This window comes from Bubalus kerabau, chromosome 19 (genome assembly GCF_029407905.1).
Source record: "Bubalus kerabau isolate K-KA32 ecotype Philippines breed swamp buffalo chromosome 19, PCC_UOA_SB_1v2, whole genome shotgun sequence".
Taxonomy (NCBI): Eukaryota; Metazoa; Chordata; class Mammalia; order Artiodactyla; family Bovidae; genus Bubalus; species Bubalus kerabau.
In genome coordinates, this window is record NC_073642.1 from 33641517 (window position 1) to 33661835 (window position 20319).

The 20319-nt window shown below is 56.5% G+C and overlaps 1 protein-coding gene across 1 annotated transcript in view; it reads left to right on the plus strand.

Moving 5' to 3' along the window:
• Nucleotides 1-6357: 6357 nt before the first annotated feature.
• CSPG4 (chondroitin sulfate proteoglycan 4) overlaps nt 6358-20319 on the plus strand; it is a 34829-nt gene continuing 20867 nt past the window's right edge. Inside the window, exon 1 of the mRNA XM_055556767.1 lies at nt 6358-6589. Within this exon, the coding sequence (XP_055412742.1) occupies nt 6502-6589 (88 nt within the window). The 5' untranslated portion in view covers nt 6358-6501. The remainder of the gene's footprint in view (nt 6590-20319) is intronic.

A 20319-nucleotide genomic window follows, 5' to 3' on the forward strand; every position in this document is an offset into this window, starting at 1 on the left:
AGGAAATGGCAACCCACTCCAGTGTTCTTGACTGGAGACTCCCAGGGAAAGGGGAGCCTGGTGGGCTGCTGTCTATGGGGTCACACAGAGTCAGACATGACTGAAGCGACTTAGCAGCAGCAGCATTATGTCTGTGACTTACTCTCAAAAAATTCTTATAGGCAAAAAATATGTCTATACATAGAAAATAATTTAAAATGTGATAAAATATTACCATTTGGGAAATCTTGGTGAAGAGTATGTGGGAAATATTTGTAATGTCCTTCCTACTTTTCTGTAAGTCTGAAATAATGTAAAAAAATTTTTTTTTTTAGAAAAAAATGTTGGTGTCTCAGAGTTCAGTCTTGGGAACTTCCTCTCCCTTTCCACCATTCTCCTCTTTCTGGGAACTCTCATCTCCTCTGTTGCTTCATTCCCATTATCTTTATCCCAACAATTCTCAAATATATATATATATCTCTGGCTCAGCCCTTCTTAGGAGTTTAAATCCATGTATCTGACAGCCTGCACAGTGTCACTTGAAATTCTCAAAACATCTAAAAATTAACATGCTCAGAGCTCTTCTCATGAGATGCCCCCTGACCCCATTTATCTCAATGAATGATGCCATGACCCATCTAAGTATCCAAGCAAGAAATCTGGGCTTTCCTGGACATCCTTGCCCTTACTCCCCACATCCAATAATCATCAAGTCACTTAGGGAGACTATGAGTTCCCAAAGGCAGGGCTCCTGTCACTTACCCTTGTGCTCCAGTCCCCAACGAAGTGTCCTGACATATGGTAAGTGCTTAAGAAGTGTTTGTGGAATAAATGAATGAGTCGATCCATTGATTGATCAAGAAACAGATCACTCCTCATGGGAAGAGAGTCCTACTTTCTGAACCCAGACACAGGCCCAGTCTTGCTGAATAGACTACAATTTACATTCATGGAAGTTTGTATCAGTTATCTCTTGCTGTGTAACAAATTATCCTCAAAGCTTAAGAACTTAAAAGAATGATAAACATTTATCATCACACACAGTTTCTGTGGGTCAGGAGTTTAGAAGTGGTTTAGCTGGATGGTTCTGGCTCCAGATGTCTCCAGAAGTGGCCGTCAGGAGCTACACTCATCCGAAAGTGTAACAGGGGCTGGCAGATACACTTCCAAGATGGCTCACTCACATTGAATGGTGAGTCGGTGCTGACCATTGACAAAAGGCCTCAGTTCTTCTCCATAAGAGCTCTCTGCAGGATGCTCAACTGTCCTCAGGTCATGGTGGCTGGCTTTCCCCAGAGCAAGTAATCAGAAGAGAACAAGGCAGAGGTTGCCATTTCTTTTGTGACTTAGCCTGGAAATCATACTCCATCATTTCTGCAAAGTCCTGTTGGCCATTCCCTGGCAGCTCACATGGTAAAGAATTCGCCTACAATGCAAGAGACCTGGGTTTGATTCCTGGGTCGGGAAGATTCCTTGGAGAAGGGAATGGAAATCCACTCCAGTGTTATCACCTGGAAAATCCCAAGGACAGAGGAGCCTGGTGGGCTATATAGTCCAAGCAGTCGCAAAGAGTAGGACACGACTGAGCGACTGACACATTCATTGGCCATTCAGGTCAGCCCTATTCAGTGTGGGCAGTGACTCCACAGGGTTGCGAATGTCAGAAGATGAGGGCCATCTTGGAGGCTGGCTTCCACGGAGTTGTCACTGTACAAGGACCCCGAGCTAATGGGACCAACAGGGGCTGAAATCCAAGCTATACACCCTTAGGTGAAGCGGGACATACACTAAGCCCCACACAGGCTGCAGCAGCCCTGTCAGCTCACTCCAGCCGCCTCTTAGTTGTGAGTCTTACCTCTCCTTCAAAGGATTCCTGGGAGATGTGCAGAGAACACAACCCTGGCATCAGGAGTTGCCCTCATCATAACCAACAGGTGCCGCCCTTCACAGTTTATAAAGCCGCTGCGCCCTTTTGCAGGGCGTCATCCAAGCACCATAGCGGTTCTAGTTTACAGATGAGGGTGTAGGTGCTGAGAGGTGAAGTGACTCGCCTGAGGCCACACAGAAAAGGCTTGGCAGGACCAGACCTCTGGCTCCTAACCCCACATTCTTTCCACTGCCCTGCCCAGCTGCCAGCTCAGACCCATGTCTCCTAACACCCACTGAAGCCTCATCCCCGGTCCTAAGCAGGTATTTCTCACCCTTCTTTTGGGAGCCCCACCCCAGCCCTCAAAAGGATCTGCCCCACACTAGACCCTGAGCAAATACGTTCACGAATATTTTCCATCCAAACGAGGACTCCCAGAGGCTCTCTCTGCAGCCAAGCTGAATATCCACGGATGGAGCAGAGCAGGGGTTAACAGCCTGAGCCAATATTTAGAAATAGCACAACCCCAGGAGGAGTCAGCTGCGGCCAGCTGGTCACAGCCACTGAAGCCACAAGCCTTTGTGGACGTGGTGTGGAAGATGAGTGCTGCTCCTGGGAACAGAGGCCCTGAGAGGGTCCTCGACCTCCCCCAACCCCCATCTCCCCAGGACAGCTTGGACCCAGGGAGAGCCTGCTCCTGGCCAGGAGAAACCCTGCCACAGGCCTCCCATCCACAGCCCACAGTCGGCTCCCAAGGGCAGCAAACAACTTTTCATCTCCTGAACTGTGTAATTGTTGGGAATAGCAGGCCCCACCCCTCCCGTCCTGGCTGCCTTGCGCTTGGAGGAGCCCCATGGATGCCTCCAGCCAGGAGCGGGAGCAAGGCCACTCCTAGCCGACCTGGGGGCCCAGGCCTGAGGCCCACCACTATGGAGCTCCTTGCCATGTGACTGTGGGGTCACAGAATTGAGAGCAAAAGCCCCAACTGCACAGTAGTGGCCTGGATCCTAGATCTTTCATGGTGGAAGGCCACTTCCCTGAGGTGAGGACCTGGGCAACAGGAGCTGAGGCTCTGCCCCACTGGGGCACAAGCACCCGCCATTTACCCCCAATCTGGCTTTGGCCACAGGCTCCCTGGGTGGGGCCCAGGCAGTCAGGGTACAAAACACAGAGGCACTCAGAGTGCCAGGCCCCACCCAAGGCATGACACGGCCACAGCCACAGCCAGAGTGGGCACTCTTCATCCAAGCAGCATAAGGATGGGAGTGACCAGGAAAACCCGGCCAGCACGCCTGACTGAACTCTGCAGCGGAGAAGCCCGTGACGCGAGGCTCTATCATCTGTCCTCCCGGAGGCCCACCATTTGGAGAAACTGAGGCAGCATTTTGACTTCTCCTTCAGCCCTCAGCCGTGGGCATCCTTCTTCATTCAAGTGTGTCCTGGGTCTTCCTCTTCCCCCATCCTGGGTGTCCTGTCCTGTGCTTTGCTGGGAAGAAATCTACCGAGAGGACAGGAAGTATTGTGTCAACTCTGTGCCCCGGGAAGGCGGCGGGGAGGCGGCGGCACTAGGAGAATACAGAGGGCGTCTGTGAAAAGGGAGCTCAGGGTGGGAAGGAAGGCTGGGAGGACTTCCTGGAGGACAGTGAGATATGGCCAGAGAGGCAGGGGCGGTCAGGGATGGCCACCAGGGACACCTGGCCAACCCAAGCCAGAGAAAGTCAGAAGGCAGAGGAAGAAGTTTGAGGATACTATGGAGGTCCTAGTGGGCTCTACTCAAGATGAGGATGTAGGGGCCTTAGTGGGGGGCACGCTGAGGAGGCTGGTGGGGAGGGGGGAAAATTGAGGAGCAGGCACTGCCCAACAATGGCCTTTGTTCTGAGATGATAAGAGGCAGTCAGGGATCAGTTTCAAGACCAAAGTCCTCACCTTTCCACCAGTCTTCTTGGTATGATGCCGCTCAGCAGCAATCCGGGGCTCAAGTCCCAGGCTACAGGCTGAACAAAGGCCCGGCAGGTACGCTCCAGTGCCCCAGCATCCCTTTACCGCTAGGGCCTCAGTTTTCTCATCAGTGAAAAGGGAACACTGTCCCCCAACACACACGCTTCCCAGGGTTGTCAAGAGACCAGGTGAATGTTTTGTAAACTGAGAAGCCTGAGCAGGGAAGTGACATTGGGTTATTACTGCCCTGCCGGTTGCCATTATTTTTCCAGGCCTGTGTTTCTCTCCCCAGCTAGCAACCAGGCAGGGGGAGGTTGCAAGCTAATCCCGACTTGAATCTAAGCTGTGGGTGGGAGGCTCCACAGACTCTAATAACTCCTGGTAGTTGTGGGTAAATCTGAGTGGGCGGGGATCAGGGGGAGATGGGAGAAGACTGGGAGGAGGAAGGATGGGCAGATGGGGTGGCTGGAAATCTCCACCCATATTTTTGATTCATAAAGAAGCAAAAGTCCTCTCCTCCTTTCTTTTTTTTCATTCCTAAGAAAAAAGCTCTTTTCCTCCAAATGTTGTCTTCTCAGCAGCCCCAGCAACTTGGGGCCCACACTTGGCCAGTAATTAGTCCCTAACAAGGACCGGGTGCCTTGCTGACTTGGAGAGAAGGAAAAACAAGGGACAAGTATGGAATTGATGGCTTTACTGACACCAAGACCAGCTGAGAACAGCCCGGCCACCCCAGGCCTCCTAGGGTGAACTAGATGGGAGCTGTTAGGTTTGCCAAAATTCCCCCAGAACAGCAGCAACTGGCTTCTAAGTCAATCCCAGCATGCATTTATTGGGTACCTACTGTGTGCAGCTGCCTCTGGAAGTTACATGCAAAACTGTGAGACCCAGGGAGGATGTGCAGCAGGCCTACAGGACAAGGAGGGAAAAAAAGACAAGCATTCATTGAGCACCTGCTGTATACCCCAGGCTAGGCACTTGAGGTACATTAACGCCTTTAATCCTCACAAAGCCAATTTTACAAAGAAGGAAACCACAGAGAAGTGAAGTGATTTGCTCAAGTCGAACAGCTAAGCAGGAGAGCTGGGATTTGAACCCAGAGCCCCAGTTACCACTGTGCTGTGGGCTTGGGGCCAAAGACCTGGCTCTACCTCCTAGCAGCTGTGTTTCAGTTAAAGTGTTTATCGCTCAGTCGTGTTCAATTCTTTGTGATCCCATGGACTGTAGCCCACCAGGCTCCTCTGGCCATGGTATTCTCCAGGCAAGAATACTGGAGTGGGTTGCCATTCCCTTCTATAGGGAATCCTCCCAACCCAGGAATGAAAACTGGGTCTCCTGCATTGCAAGCAGATTCTCTATCATCTGAGCCACCAGGGAAGCTGTGTAGACTTGCTCAAATCCCTTAACCTCCCTCTGCCTCAGTTTCTTCATTTGCAGAACGGGGCACAATTTTGTTGCAAACTTTGAAGGGCCATACACACACGTTAGGACTATCACTGGGCAAGGGGAGGGGTTGAGGAGAGAGTGAGTGGTGGGATGGGGTTGGGGCTGGGCTAAAGCAGGCAAGGGTAACAGATTCTGATGGAGGAAGAGAGGGGAGACACTCCAGGGGTTCTCTTCTACCCATTCGCTGGACAAAAAAACCAAGGCCAGGCGATGCCAATGCTGGGATTAGACAGAGGGCAAGCACAGCCTCTTGACGCCAGAAGCTCTACAGTAACATTGCCCTTTCTCCTGTTTGGGACAAGGCTGAGATTGTTGCCTGGGAGGGAGCCAAGGGCAGCAGGGCCCCAGCCTGAAACTGTTAGGTAGGTGCTAAATCCAGGGCCAGATTTCCAGGAGGCAGCCCCAGAGGAAGTTGAAACACCAGATTCAGGAGGCCTTGGGTTCTGATCCCATAAGACCAGGTATCTACTGTCCATCTGGGGGCCTCTTGAGAACCACTTCCAGCTCTGAGCCAGTCTCCTCCTCCATGAAACGGGGGCAGGAGTGGTTGACAGCCACTTGGCAGGGTCCATTTGAGGCAAATGATCCCATGGAGTTGAGAATCCCTCCTGCCTTGTGGGAGAATCTAAAACATCTCTCCTTTACTGACTGAGTCATTGAGGCAGAAAAGGCCAAAGAGGCAATGCCAGTGGGCACAGAGCTGTACAGAACTTCAGGCTGGTGCTTCTCTGACCAAATGGCATTCTGAAGACACCTCAGAGGCAAAGCAGCCCCAGAGCAGTCCGTAGGGTGGAGAGCATCTGTCTTTCCTCCCGGGCCTGGCGAGAGGACGCCCCCCACCCACAATCCTTACAAGAGAAGAGGGCAGAGAAGCAAGGGGACCAGCCCAGCTCACATCTCCTCCCAGAGGAGTTCTCCCGGGAACCCTTGAGTCGGAGCCCCGGGGAATCCGGGCTCCTCTGGAATTTTGTTCTGAATCTCTAAGGTGGAGCCTGGGTCTGACCGAGCTGTAAGGATCCTCTCACCCTCGACGGGGAGGCGAACCAGCACTGGCCCTTTAAGACGGCTGAGGGTGGGGGGGCCGCCGGGAGAGCCCCGGCCTGAAACCGGAGCGCCGGTCGGCGCCTGCCCCGCCCCGGCGTTAAGTAGGCGGCGGGACGCCCGGGAGCCCCAGCCCGCGCCAGTTCTCTCAACTCGAAGACTCTGGCGTCCAAGCTCCAGGCTCCGGACTCCGCTCCTCACAAGTTCCCGCTGCCCAGCCCGCCGCCGCGATGCGCTGGGGTCCCCGGCTCCCGCTCCCAGCCCTCGCCCTGGCCCTAGCTCTGACCTTCGCTGTGTTGCTGGGACCAGCATCCACAGGTGAGTGAGGGGCCGGAGACCCCGACCCAGACTGGCGGAGTGGTGGAGGGTTTCTTAGGCAGAGAAAAGGGACAGGAAGACCCAGGAGTGGCCCCCAGACGGGGAAATGAGGGGGCTGCGCTTCTGCCATCCCCGGCTGGGGTCTCTGGCAGCACCACCCCGCCCAGGGGAGGCAGGATCCCCAGCGATGCCTCTCCATCTGGGGGTCAAATGGACTCTGGTTATCTGAGGTTGGCCCCTGGGTCGCTTGCCTAGGGCGTGGCTCTGTGCAGGATTGTCCTCTAGACCCAGAGGGGACGCCCGGTGCCGCCTGGGCTCCCTGTATCCAGCAGTCTCTCTCTGACCGAGTCAGGGCCCAAAGGACACCTGGTGACAGGGCGTCCCCACCTCCAACACCCAGGCCAGGAACGGGGAGTGCTGCAAGGTGGGCAGCGGGGAGGAAACCACCCTCCCCACCCCCTGTGGGGCCCCGAATGCACCCCAGCCGCCACCTCCTCCAGCATCCTTGGGTCTCCTCCAGCTGCACCCCACTCTGCTCCTGCTCCCCTTTGCCGGGTGCATTCTCTGTCTTCACCACCCCGTCCTCCCCTTCCTGTCTTCTCTTTCCTCACTGAGAAAGCCTAGCTGGTGACAGACAGGACCACCCACTCTTCAGCCTCCTAGAGGCAGGACTGGCACCCCTCAGATATCCTGTGCCCCTCAGACAGCCCTGGGCGACCCCCTGCACACCTCCCTGTCCCAGCCATTGGTGCCTGACTCCAGCAGAAATGGAATGCCTTCTGAGAGGTGCTAGGACATATCCAGTCTCTATTCCAATGCCAGAAATCCCACCATTATGGCATTCTTCCCTTAGTGAAGGCATGGTCTAGTTATGCCATAAGAACTGTGGCCTCAGGGCCCATCAGTCATTAATACCCATGTATGTATGAATCAGTGCTTCAGCCTACATCTTTTGGGACCATTCCCAAGAACAACTTTGAGCTGAAGAAGGGCCTGAGTCTCCCTTCCAAGGACCTAGGCCACACCCCTCTCCCCATCAGATGGGGAAGCCAGTTCAAATGGACAGTAATCACGCGGTACCCAAAAGGGAAATGAGTCAGGGGAGAGCCCCCCACTGGAGTGAGTCAGAGCTGGATCCCCAGGCTCCCTGTTTCCATCCCCAGGGACCCCATCCTTCAAGGTCTCAGGGGGTGGGTGATAGGCTGAGCCTCTAGAGAGATGGGAAGGGGGCATCCGAGCTGCTAGAGAGATGGGTACACACCCAGCCCCCAGCCTCTAGTCAAAGGAGCGACTCCAGGACCCACCTCCTTGGGCTTCAACTGAGAGCCATTCCCAAATTCCTTCCCAGCATCAACAATGTGCAGACATTGTGCTGGGCAGTCGGGAGCGCACAGAAATAGAGACTGGACTTGGACTCATTCAGAAGGCAGAAAAGCAAATTAAAACGCAAACAGCAACTCCTATCCTGTCTGCAAAGATCCAGACGAGGAGTGTGATGAAAAGAAATTCAGAGGCAAACTAGGGCGGGACAGAGGGTGATCCTTGAGCTAAGCCTTGGAGGATGGGAAGGGGGTCAGGGAGCACAGGCTCAGAGATGGGTATGAGCAGAGATAAGGAGGCCAGTAGCCTGGATGGAAGGCATATATATTTTGAGCACAAGCCAGTAAGAGCCATTGGGGTGGGGCACGGAAACCTGAAATGGCAAAATGCAGCTCACAGCCTAAGCTTTGCTGGCAGTAGGGAGCCAGTGCAGGTTTTAGAGAGGAGAGCAGCCAGTGGGGTTAAAAGCAACAAGCAACCCCTTCCTCTAGGAGGGATTTGGAAGTGGTGAGGGGGAAGGCGAGCTAGTACCCTTTCCCCCTCCCAGTCTGAGCTCCCCTCCAGCAGCCCACCTCTGTCCCCAGGCCTGGCTTAGCTCCCTGTCCTGGTCTCTGCAATAGGGGCAGCCCCTACCCGCGGAAGGTATCACTCCCACCCCTCTTGGACACCAAAAGCCTACTCCCAAAGCCTCCGAGTCTCAGGTACCAGAGTGAGGCACACTGGGATGCTTTCCCCACACTTGTCAACATTCCAGAGCATCCAGGTCATGGGGCCTGAGGGTCAAGCACCTTTGGAGACCACCTGGGCCAACCTTCCAATTGTACATACAGGGAAACTGAGGACCCAGGGAGGAAGCAAAGTGATCTAACCCGCAGAGAAGCCCAGCTGCCCAGGAGGAAACCCCCAGTCACACTTTGTGGGAGCTCCCCACCTGCGTAGTCAGCTAGGCTTGGGCCCCTATGCCAGTGTGCATGATAAGTGTGGTGTCCATTCCTTTCTAAGCTCTATGGGAGTCCTGGCAGAGCCACGAGCATTGGGAGATTGAGTTGGAGCTGATGTGGTTTCAGTATTGGGGTATAGCACAAGCAAAACTGGGAGGTCAGAGTGGCCACAGAGCATACAGGGCTAGCGGCTTCTGCACCTCTTCCCTGCCTGGCATAGCTGACTTTGAAAGGCAGAAGATGAGGGGCACAAGTGGGACTCAGGAGGGAATGCCAGGTGGAGAGGGTTCTTGTATCATCTGGGTGGGGGCCCTGAACTGATGGGGGTGTCTTAGAGAGCAGGGCTAGGGTGGGGGCAGGGGAGCATCAGAAGCAAGGAACTGAGCTAGGGTAGACTGTTGCCTCTAAGAATGGTCTGGGGGACCATCTCTGACTGGAGACAGAGACAGCCTCTGAGTCGTGCATTTGTGTGTGTGTGTGTGTGTGTACACTGGGGCTCCAGCACTCTAGAGCGGGGCAGGGGCCAGTGCCCTCGGCCCAGCCCACCCGGACTCTGAAAGTGCTGTTCCAGAACCAAGTATAACTGAGCCCCCTTTCCCAACATTTGCCCGCCTGCCTGCCCAGCCAAGACAAGAAGAGCCTTTCAGTGCTGCCCGCCTGGGGGGCCCAAGGAGGGGGCTGCGCCAGGTGGGCCAGGCGGCCAACGAAGGGCGGGAGGGGAGTAGGGTTTGCAGAACGCTCAGAGGAAGTGTATAGGGAACTGGGCGTGCTGCCCAGGAGGGGGCGGGCGGGGCGGGGGGTGGGGAGGGGGGTACTGGAAACAGCCCTCACACACACACACACACACACACACACACACACACACTGGCCCACACAGCTGTGGGCCCGCGAGCAACCATGTACAAAACCAGCTCCCAGACCTGGGCTGGGTGGAGCCTTCAGGGAAAGAGGTGAGGACAAGATGGGGGGCAGGGGGTGCTGAGCTGCACTGGGGCTCCTATTCAGTGCCAGGAGCAAGTAAACAAGGGGGCCTTTGGGTCTGGGGGTTGGGTCTCCTCCCTTCCAGGCCCCTCAGCTCTTTCACTACCACTCCCCGACTCCCGCCCCATCCAGCTGCCCTTTTGCTTCTAACATGCCCTGACCCAGCATGTACCCAGTACTGTAGAGCCTTTAAGAGTTAAGACTCCTTCTCCAGGGACTTCCCTGGTGGTCCAGTGGTTAAGACTCTGCACTTACAATGAAAAAGGCACAGGTTTGATCCCTGGTTGGAGAACTAAGATCCCACATGCTTTGAGATGAGACCAAGAAAATATAATAATAAAAGACTCCTTCTCCAGGTGCAGGTTTAGGATGTGTTTCAAAAGAACACTAGTACCATTATTATTGAATATATGTGAGTAATTTTGGAATGAACTGAATTCATATGAACAATTTTGAACTTGGATTCTCCCTGGGGTAGGGTCTCGTGGCTCTTTCTGCTTCTCAGAAGGGTCCATAACTCCAAACAGGGTCCATAACTCCAGAGAAAGCCGTGAGTGGGCACTGGCCGTGTTGTCCTGCAGCCCTATGGCAGCTCTGCAAGTCGCGAAACATTCCCATTTTACAGATACGGAAACTGAGACTCTGAGAACATCAGGAACTAGCCTCAGGCCGCTCTTTGGGCACACGGGCTATGGTGTTCTCACTCACCCCAACAACAGTCACCTTTCTCAGCTCAGGCCAGGTGGGCAGCCCCCACTAGAGGAGAGAGAGACATGTCTTTAGGAGAAAGTCCCCTGAGGACCCCAGATCTCTGTGTCCATCTCCACAGACCCCTCCAGCAAGTGCCCCTCACCTTTCTAAACCCTCCCCACTTCCTCAGAGCACAAGCAGATCCTCTTCAAGAATGCCTACCACCGCACCCCCAACAGCTGGGATGGCAAATGAAGCCACATTTGCCTCAGATGCAGGGGAGTGCCCTGGGGCTGCCGTCACGGTGGCTTGGTGGCATGGCTCACCCATGTTCTGGACAGTGCTCCTCCTGTTGACCATTCCTTCTTCCCACTCAGCTCCTGCCCACACCCCTGCCGCTCCCAGCCTGCCAAAGCGCCAGCTCTCCCAGTGCTGATGGGTATCAGCCAGCCGTCCCGCCACTGCTCAGGCTAAACTGTTTCAGTGTGTGTCTCTCGTGGTTTAAGTGTCCTGGCGGTCAGTGAGGTGGCTTCCCCTCCCAGACCTCACTGCAGAGACTCCCCAGCCCAGGCCAGCTCCCCCAGGATGTTCATAGGGAAATCAGGACCCAGAGAGGGGCTGCTGTTTTCTCAGAGTCAGACAGCAAGTGCTTAGCAGGATGGGTGGTAGGCCTCTCGGCTCCTTGTCCTTGTATCCTGGTTTGGGTGTGGCCTCCCCCATATGGCCAGCAGCTCCCAGAGGGCGGACCTCCCCTCTGCTTTTCTCTGAGGTCGCACGATCTTGCAGAGCCCAGGACGGGGCCCACAAGGGGCATAGAGATCACTGAGCCAACCAGGGATTTTCAGACTGTGTCCGAGGTGCTCCGGGACTCTACATTCCCATATCTGGGAATACAGGATGCTTGTGCCACCCTGATTCATGCATAGCAGTCCCATGAACATGTGTTTATAGATGGAGGTTTTGTGTAAGATACAGTTTTGATTAAGCGTTCTGTGGCTTTGTAAAAAAAGGCTTGCTGCTGCTGCTGCTGCTAAGTCGCATCAGGCGTGTCCAACTCTGTGTGACCCCATAGACGGCAGCCCACCAGGCTCCCCCGTCCCTGGGATTCTCCAGGCAAGAACACTGGAGTGGGTTGCCATTGCCTTCTCCAATGCATGGAAGTGAAAAGTGAAGGTGAAGTCGCTCAGTCGTGTCCGACTCTGCGACCCCATGGACTGCAGCCTACCAGGCTCCTCCGTCCATGGGATTTTCCAGGCAAGAGTACTGGAGTGGGGTGCCATTGTCTTCTCCTTAAAAACTAGTTAATTGCTTTGAGTTAAAACATTCTGAGAGCAGGAGAGAGCCAGGTCAGATACAAGAGAGGACTTCCCGACTTACAAAGAATCCAAATCAAGATTACAGCACCCGCCATGGTGCCACCTGCCTGCAGGACCCATGGCTGTGGCTGGGCCCTCTCTCTCCCCAGTAGATCAGCTGGGATCCACGTTCAAGGATTATGCTGTGTCCCATCGTCTGGCTGGTGCACTAGACCATCAGATAACAATCCGTAATCCCTGGGACCCTTCCACTGCTGCCCACGCTGTTGCCTACAAATGGTCTCTCTTTTTCTCTCCATCCTTCAAGGTTCAGCTCCAGCACCACCCCCTGCTTGGGCTGCCTTTTCCCACTGATTATTGAGGGCTGCAGCCTAGTCTACCACCCTTCTGGGGCCCCACCCTCCATCTCTGTGGGGTTACAGGCCTTTCTCCCCCTACTCTTACCTGGCCCCTGCCCTTGTTCTGTGACCTCCATCAGTGTGACACCTAGTAGGTATGTGTGCATGTGTATGTGTGCATGCTTGCACACACGTGCACACACACACACACAGTGCTTTCAACAGCCTGGCTAAGGGCCTAAAAGGAGTTTGTCCAGCCCCCAAGCCAGCAGCCTGGGGGAAGCCCCCAGCTCAAGATACAGCCCCCAGCTCCACCACCCAGCCAGGGCCCCTAGCCTGGGCCCTCCTGCTCTCTGGGAAGATGGAGGGGGCGGAGAGAAGGAGACCAACTTCCGTTCCCACCTAAGAGCAGCCCCTCCTCCCCGTATTTCAAGAGGGGGCAGCTATAAATATCAGTGGGCCCAGGATGTTGATTCCCACGACACCAGCCCCTCCCTGCCTCTTCCCTGTGTACAGCAACTGGGGCCGGCGCAGCTCTTCTACAGCTGGAGGCCAGCCAGGCCAGCCTCAGGCCCAGACACACTCACACACACACACACACACATTCTCACCGTAGTGAGGGAAGGAACCAATCACCCTTTTTGGGCGTCTTGGAGCAGCTCAGAGTAAGCTTCCCTCCCGCCCGCCTCACAGTCCTGACTCAGGCCCCACCTCTCCCTCCTCTGAGTCCTCAGCTCTGCAGGGCTGGGGGAGGCAGGAGGCCAGGCTCACCTGGTGAAGAACACGGTAGAAGACAGCTCAGAATTCAGTTCCCTCCCAGCCACTCGATGCAAGTGACCAGGCCTTTCTGAGCCTCAGAAAAGGCTCTAAAATGGGATAAATAATTCCTGCCTCCTGCGTGTTGAGGATTTGTCTGGAGTAAATGCTCAGCAGGTGCCTGCTCCTGAGGTTGCTAATATTCCGTTATTACCATCTTCTTCTGGAGTGGGGCAGGTGCATCATTGGAGCAGGGCGGGAGCGCGGGGGTTCCTGCTTAGAAATCTTTGAGAAAGTTTCCAAAGCAGGGGACTGGAGGAGGTGGCCCTAGGAGAGGGTCTGTCTGGGGCAAAGTGATGTGGAAAATGGAGCTGTCAAGCCAGGCTCTGACTGCCAGCCAGCCCAGGACCCCTTAAAAGGAGGGGAGTGGGGAGGCTACATCTGATTGACTCACTGGGCTGAGGTCCACACACCTCTCCTGTGTGAGGAGAAGCAGAAAAGCCCCTCCGAGCCCCACCCCAAAGCCTAATGGCGCCTTGGATAGAGACAATTGAGCCAAGATGCAGCACAACCAATCTGTTGAATGAGTGACCAAATGACTCCTATCCCAGAAGTAGATGGATGGGGATGGAGAGAAGGAGCAGGCAGCAAGACCTTTATAGGGTGGGGATCCTGGAAGCCTGTCTTCTCCCTGGTCTCTGCCCACCCTTCTCAGGCTCCTGTGACGGTAGGGGCTGGAGGCCAGGGCCCGGTGACATGAGATGGTTCCCCTGGAGCTCCTGTGGGGCTATTAATGCCACTCAGCAAGCAGCAGTGGCTGAATCTGTATCAAGAGGATCTAGAATGAAGAACTGAGGATTCTCTCTGCCCTGCCTAGGCTGCTTGGACCCACCAGAGGTATAGGTGATGCCTGAGTCTGTGGATGTGTGAGATCAGAGTTGGTAGAGATGAGAGAGGGTCTCAGGAAATGGCTTCAGACTGGAGTGAGCAGCCTAGGGGAGTGCCAACTGGACAGATTCTCTGGGTAAAGATCCTTGGCCCCCGCAAGCCATGATCCCAGTGTGGGGGCATCCTCTGCGTTCATCCCCTGAATAGACTGTTGGGCAAAGACTGGCCAGCTCCCTGGTAGTGTGCTAATAGAGTCCAGGCTCCTGTCCCCAGCTCAGGCTCCATCTCTGAGCATCTGGCCCTTATACTTCCAGACACTCATCTGGAGCCCAGCTGAGCCCTTCCAGGGAGAAGGTACTCAAACAGGGGCCTGCCCCTCCAACTATTGACAGCCCTGGGATAGGAGAGATGTTGCAGGAACTTGAGCCAAATGTGTAATGTCAGCCCTTGGGATACCTGGCCCTGCTGTGTGGCCTTGAGCAAACCTCTGTCTGTCTCTGGGTCTCTGGGTCAGATGTCCATTCTCCAAGGTCAGCTCTAAAATTCTGAGCTCAAGCCTCTTCGGAGCAGGAGAAAGATCTCTTGTTTATATCCGGAGAGAGCCGGCTTTTTGTCTGGGTCCACACAGCAAGGCAGGCTGGGCTTAGAACAGGACTGAGAGGCAGCCCGGGTTGCCAGAGCTCCCTGGCATGGAGAAACCGTTTTTCTAAGTTGGCACAGAGCCCTGGGGTTCTCCTGGGAGGAGAGCAACGGCTCCTCTCCACCCCCGGTTCCCATCTTCCAGCCCCCTGGCCCCAGCCCCACCCCACCAAAAATAAACCCAGACCACCCCATCCTGTACCAGCCAGACCCACCCAGCCCCTCCAGAGCCAGTTGAGTCATTGCTCAGAGCTGCTCCTTTTTTAACTGTCTGAGTCACCGGTTGTGGCTATAACTCCATGACACATGACCAGGGCTATAGACACCCCCTAGCCCCCAACGGCCCAACCAAGGGAGAGGCCTGAATAGAAGCCAGCGGCAGGTGTGAGCCCAGGCCACCGCCTCAGCTTGGAACCCCTCCATGCCCAGGGAACTCCCCACCCAGCACCTCAGAACCCAGACCTGTCCCCAGCAGTCCTGGAACAACCCCGCTCCCCTGTTCAGGACAGCCTTTCAGAGACCTTGGCGACAAAGCCCTTCAGCATCAGCTCTGCCCCCACAGCTTTGCTTTGCCTCCAAAGAGACCCCGGGGCCTCTCAGCCATAGACTGCCAGGCACACAGGGTCTCCAGCCCTGGGGGTGGTGGGAGCGGGCAGAGGCCTGGCCTTCTGGGGTACAGGCCACAGAGATGCCTGATTCCTGCCCTTCCTCACCTGGATCCGACGTGCACTGACCAGTCTGTCCAGACCACGGTGAAGATTTTCTATGGAACAGAACCCCCACTTCAGCTCTTCCCCTGCTCCCCGTCTCCCCTCTATTCACCATGTCAGCTGGCCCGCGGCTCGGCCCCCCACCCCCGCCTCTCCCCGTCTCTCCCCAAGGCTGTCTCTCCATCTCACTCCCCACCGCTGCCTGGCCCTCTCTGGCTGCCCCATCTCTGTGGCCCCGGCCTGTTCTCTTTCCATCATCCAGTCGCAGTGGCAGATGGCACCCCCACCTTCTGCAGGCCCTTCTCCGCCTCCTAGACTCCTAGACATCACACACCCTCACCTCCAGCCATTCCCACCACAGACTCTGGGCCCCAGGGACCCATGCTGCTAGAAAATTTCCTTCCTCATCACCCAAGCCCCCACCTTCCCTCCCCAGAGCACAGGCTACATCCTGTCCCAAGGAACGTTAGGATCCCTCAGACAGTTTGCTTGGAGGCTGAGAAAGGGGGGCAGGGGGCCTGGGAATGGCTCCACCCCCGGCCCCTGCCTGCACACGGGCCTGCACAGCCTCAAACGCCATCCATCTCCTGTCTGTGGCTATGGCCTCCAGCTATAAATAGGGGCTCAGGGTCTATTTTCTTTCAAAACAAGCACTAGACTGTCACCACAGGCCCAGAAAAGCACTCCCCGGCTGGGGCAGTGCCCCACTGCGCCCCAGCCATTGTGTCCCACCCCACCCCACCCTGCCCCAACCTGCAGGCACTGGGGCCCCGGAGGGCAGGGGAGGGCTGGAAGCAAGCCTGGAGGTAAGACAAGTTGGAGGGGCCGAGCTGGGGCAAGCCTCCTAGGTACAGCCCCTCCCGGCTGGGTCAGCCAGGGAACAAGGCCTCCTCCTGCCCTGCCAGGCCTTCTCATCCCTTTCTCGCCACCTCCCATCACCAGTCTTGTCCCTGAGACTCACAGTGTTAACAGAGAGAGGTGACAGTCACACAGCTCCTCAAGCTGCGGTGGAGTCTCTTTGCACCCCAAATGCGGGAGAAGGAGCTATGGGCTGCGGGGAAGGGTGGGGAGCCTGTCTTTCCTGAAGGAGCGTGAGGGCATTTCACAGGCAAAAGGGAAAGGAGAGCTTGCTGGGCAGAAGGCCCAGCCTGAGCAAAGGCCAGAGTGCAGGCCTGTCAGGTGTGGAAGGAAAACAGCCCAGGTCTGGTGAGGATGGCACCTTTGGGTGTTTGGAGGAGTGAACAGGAGAGCCTGGTGGGGTGGGAACAAGGTCATCCAGCATCTTCAGTGCCACACCAGAGGACTGGGGGCTTGATGGGAGGCACTGGGGAGCCATAGAAGGCATCCAGGCAAGCGAGGATGATGGAGCAACTCAGTTTAGGCTAACTGTGGCTGCGATTAACAAAGGGAGGCAGGAAATTCATTAAGCCAGGCGAGGGATGGTGACCATCTGTCTTGTGGAATGGCACAGGGAAGCAGGATGGGAGACACATTTGAAGGACGATGAATGGGCTGAATGAATGGGAAGTTCATTCAAGATCAGGAAGAGGGAGAGGGTCAGAGCAACTTTCAGATTTCTGCCCATCAGTGGGTGCCCGTAGGCCCTTCACTGGGTGGTGAGCAGGTTGGAGGATAGATGATGCTGAGTCTGGCTTGAACAAGTGGGCTTGGGTTTGGGGGGCTCCCCTTGGGTGTTCCTGGTGTAAATGTCCAAGGGGCATTGGCAGGCAGGCCCAGAGCCCTGGAGACTTGGTGCTGGAGACAGAGATAGGCATACCAGAGCAAAGAGGCAGTGCCCGAACCCCGGGAAGAAGTGGGGGGCTGGAGAGAGGGGGCCAGGGATGGAGCACAGCTCAGTGGGTGCTGACAGACTGGAGGGGTCTACAAAGCTGGCAGGTGAGAGTGCCAGGAACTATTCCAAGAGGAGTCAGGCCTGCCCAGCAGTGGGGCAGGGGGTGTCAGTCTGGGGATCTTGGTGGATCCTGGTTAGCACAGAGGCCCCCGGCCAGGGCACTGAGGTTTCCTGGTCCACCCTCTGAGGCCACACACTCCTGCGGGCACAGCACCAGTGCCAGGGACTTGCTTATCGGCCTGTCTGCTGTCAGACAGCAGTGCTGATGGGAAAGCCATCCTATGGGCAGCATCACTGTCCCTGCATGCCCCTGGGCGCCGATGTTTCCTCCACTGCTGCATGTGTGCATGGCAGATGAGCTGACCTGCGGATGTAGGCACTGGGTCCTGCCCTCCAGAGCCTCCACGCTAGCCAGGCCTGTGGCCACTCAGGCCGGAGGCGGCCGTGCTCTGCCTGCTGTAGTGATCACACCTGTCCACCAGCCACTTTCTGCTGCCTGGGCTGGCCAGAGGCCAAGGGTGTGTGTATAGGTTTGTGGGTGATCCCTGATCCAAGCCTCTGCTTCCCCCAGTCTCCTGGATGTGGGACTTCCGTCTGTGGGGTCACCCCACCCCTCTATCGTATATTTCAGGTGGGGGAGCTGAGGCACCGATGGTGCTGGCTTCTCCGGGGCCCTCGGCCTGTTGAACACAATCTGAGCCAAATGGGGCCAGGCCTCCGTCCAAACCCACAGTCACTGCTTCCAGAATCCCCATCCTAGCTTGCACACTCACTGTCTCCCAGATCTGCCTGCCAGGCTGGGGGAAGCCCTGAGACATCTCTCCAGCAGCCCTGCCCTCAGCGGTTTCTCAGCCCAGAACGATGGGGAGACTCGGAGACGAGCAACAGGCATCCGGGCTCTGGCTTCTGGCCACAGCAGGGGCTGGCCCGCCAGAGAGCCCCGTCTCACCCTGGGCAGAGCCCACACCCCTGCCTCTCCACCCTCTTCTCTGACCTCCAAGACCCCAGTGGGCATGAGTAGCACTTATCACTGGTTTCTGGAACGTGCCGCCTTCAGCCAGCCTTGAAGAAGGTCCTTCCCTGGTCCGGTCGGCCCCAAGCCAGCCACACTGGGAAAGGCCAGCTGCCAAACCACCCATGGCAAGCAGATGCTCCCCCGCCCCGCTCACTCCCTCCCACCTCCACCCCCAACCCTGAGAGAGGGAGCCCTCAAGGAAAGGAAGGGAAGGGAAAAAGTGTGTTTTGCCCAGGCAGGGGGCCAGCTCTCACACCCTCCTCCCCCTGGGGCCAGAAGCAGATGCTCCACTTCCGATTCACAGACACTAACTAACCCCACTCCCCTCCGTGCTTCTGTGGGCACACACCCCTCCCTGAATCCACAGCACCCAGCTCTGGAGCCACATGCACAGGGGCTTGAGTCCCAGCCCGGCCGCAGTCCATCTTGACACCCTAACACAGACGACTGCTGTCTTGGAGCCTCAGTTTCCTCACCTGTAAAATGGGAGCAACCTCACAAGGACCCTATTGGGGGCTGGGGACTGCAGGCCCAATGCCAGGCGAGGGTCCTTCCCTCTCTTTCTTCTCAGCCTGGGCCTACTGAGATGAGGATCCCACCTTGCTTCTGCAGCCAAGAAAGCCGGAGGGAAGGGGATGTGGGAAAGGGCATGGAAATCCACCCAGCCGCCCTAGAAGGCGGCAAATTACAAGACAAGGAAAAGCCGCTGGGAATTGCTCCGCACCTCGGCCGCCCCACCCCGGGGAGCAGCAGAGTCTCCACAAAGACTTCATTGAGGGCCCTGCTTCCTCCCCACCCCAGCCCTCCAGCCTGGGTGGACGCTGGGCTGCTGCTTCCAGCAAAACCTCTCATTTTCCCTCCCACTTCCTCTGTGCCCCACGTGGGCCCCAGGGTCGGAACACGTGACTGGGCGCCCAGGACACCAGCCCTGCCCCTGTTGATGCCTGTGGACCAAGCTCGGCATATCCCACCCCCACCCATCCCCTGCTTCCTCTCCAGGGGTGCTCACCTTCCACAGGGGGTCTGTGAATTGGAAATGCTCCCCAGCGAATGCCGCTCAGCACGGGTGGCCTCCAGATGCTTGATTAGATGATAGCCAAGGCCAGTGACCAGGGTCAGAGATCAGCCAATAGCTAAGGAAACGGTTGTCCTGCCTTGGCCTTTCGGGCCTTGTGAGGAACCAGAAAGGCAACTGAAGAGGTTAAGTCCCCCAGAGGGAGTCTCGGAGCTCAAGAGTTCTTGGAGTGAGGAAGGGCGGGGTCGTCTTGACCCCAGTGAGGTCTCTGTAGTGTTGAGATGGGGAGGTGGGCAGGAGGACCCAGCATTCCTGTACTCGATGGAGACAGCTATTGTCTCTCCCAAGAAGAAGGCTGCTTTTTTAACTCCCATGAAAGCAAAAGTGAAAGTTGCTCCGTGGTGCCTGACTCTTTGTGACCCCATGGACTGTAGCCCACCAGGCTCCTCTGTCCATGGGATTCTCCAGGCAAGAATACTGGAGCAGATAGCCGTTCCCTTCGCCAGGGGATCTTCCCAAGCCAGGGACTGCCCCCAGGTCTCCCGCATTCCAGGTGGATTCTGTACCATGAGCCACCAGGGAAGCCACCGCGGAAGTTGACTCCCATAAGCTGTTGTTGTTCCTACAGCCAAGGCTTGCGGGGCAGGAGAGGTGCGGGTGGTTGGCGGGCCACTGGGGTGGCTCTGGGTCACTCTCTGGTCTGGAATCAGGGCAGCAGAGCCAGTGCCATGAGCACTGTGGGTCTGCAGGTGAGTGAGCATCTCCTAGGCGCCAGCCCCGGCAGGTGCTAAGCCACCTAGCCTTGGCTCTATGACCCCGGTGTCATCACCATGGGCAGGTTACGTTGTCCTTTTGGTCTGACCTGAAGTCATCCCTCTAACTTACCCCCTTGTTATCTTCAGTGGAAACAGCCTGGGTGGAAGGTCATAGCTCGGTTTGGGAGGGCTGAGGCTTGGGGGACTGTGGGATGTGATGAGGGAAGGTCGGGCACCTGAGTAGATGCGGTGGCAGCTTCTCCCTCACCTGGGAACCCTGGGAGCAGGTGTAGCCAGGGAGTCATGGTCCACCATCCAGAGCCAGACTGGGCCCACGGCACTGAATCCTCACCTGCCCACACGCCTGCCCTCAACCCGCCATGATGCATGGCGCTGACTTGCCCTCAGGCACACTCATGCAGCCCTCTGAGATCGTTCGGGGGTCTGCCGTGCTCTGTGGGGTCGAGTTCTCATCCCCACACTTTCACTTTGCCAGCTCCGAAATGGTAGGGGT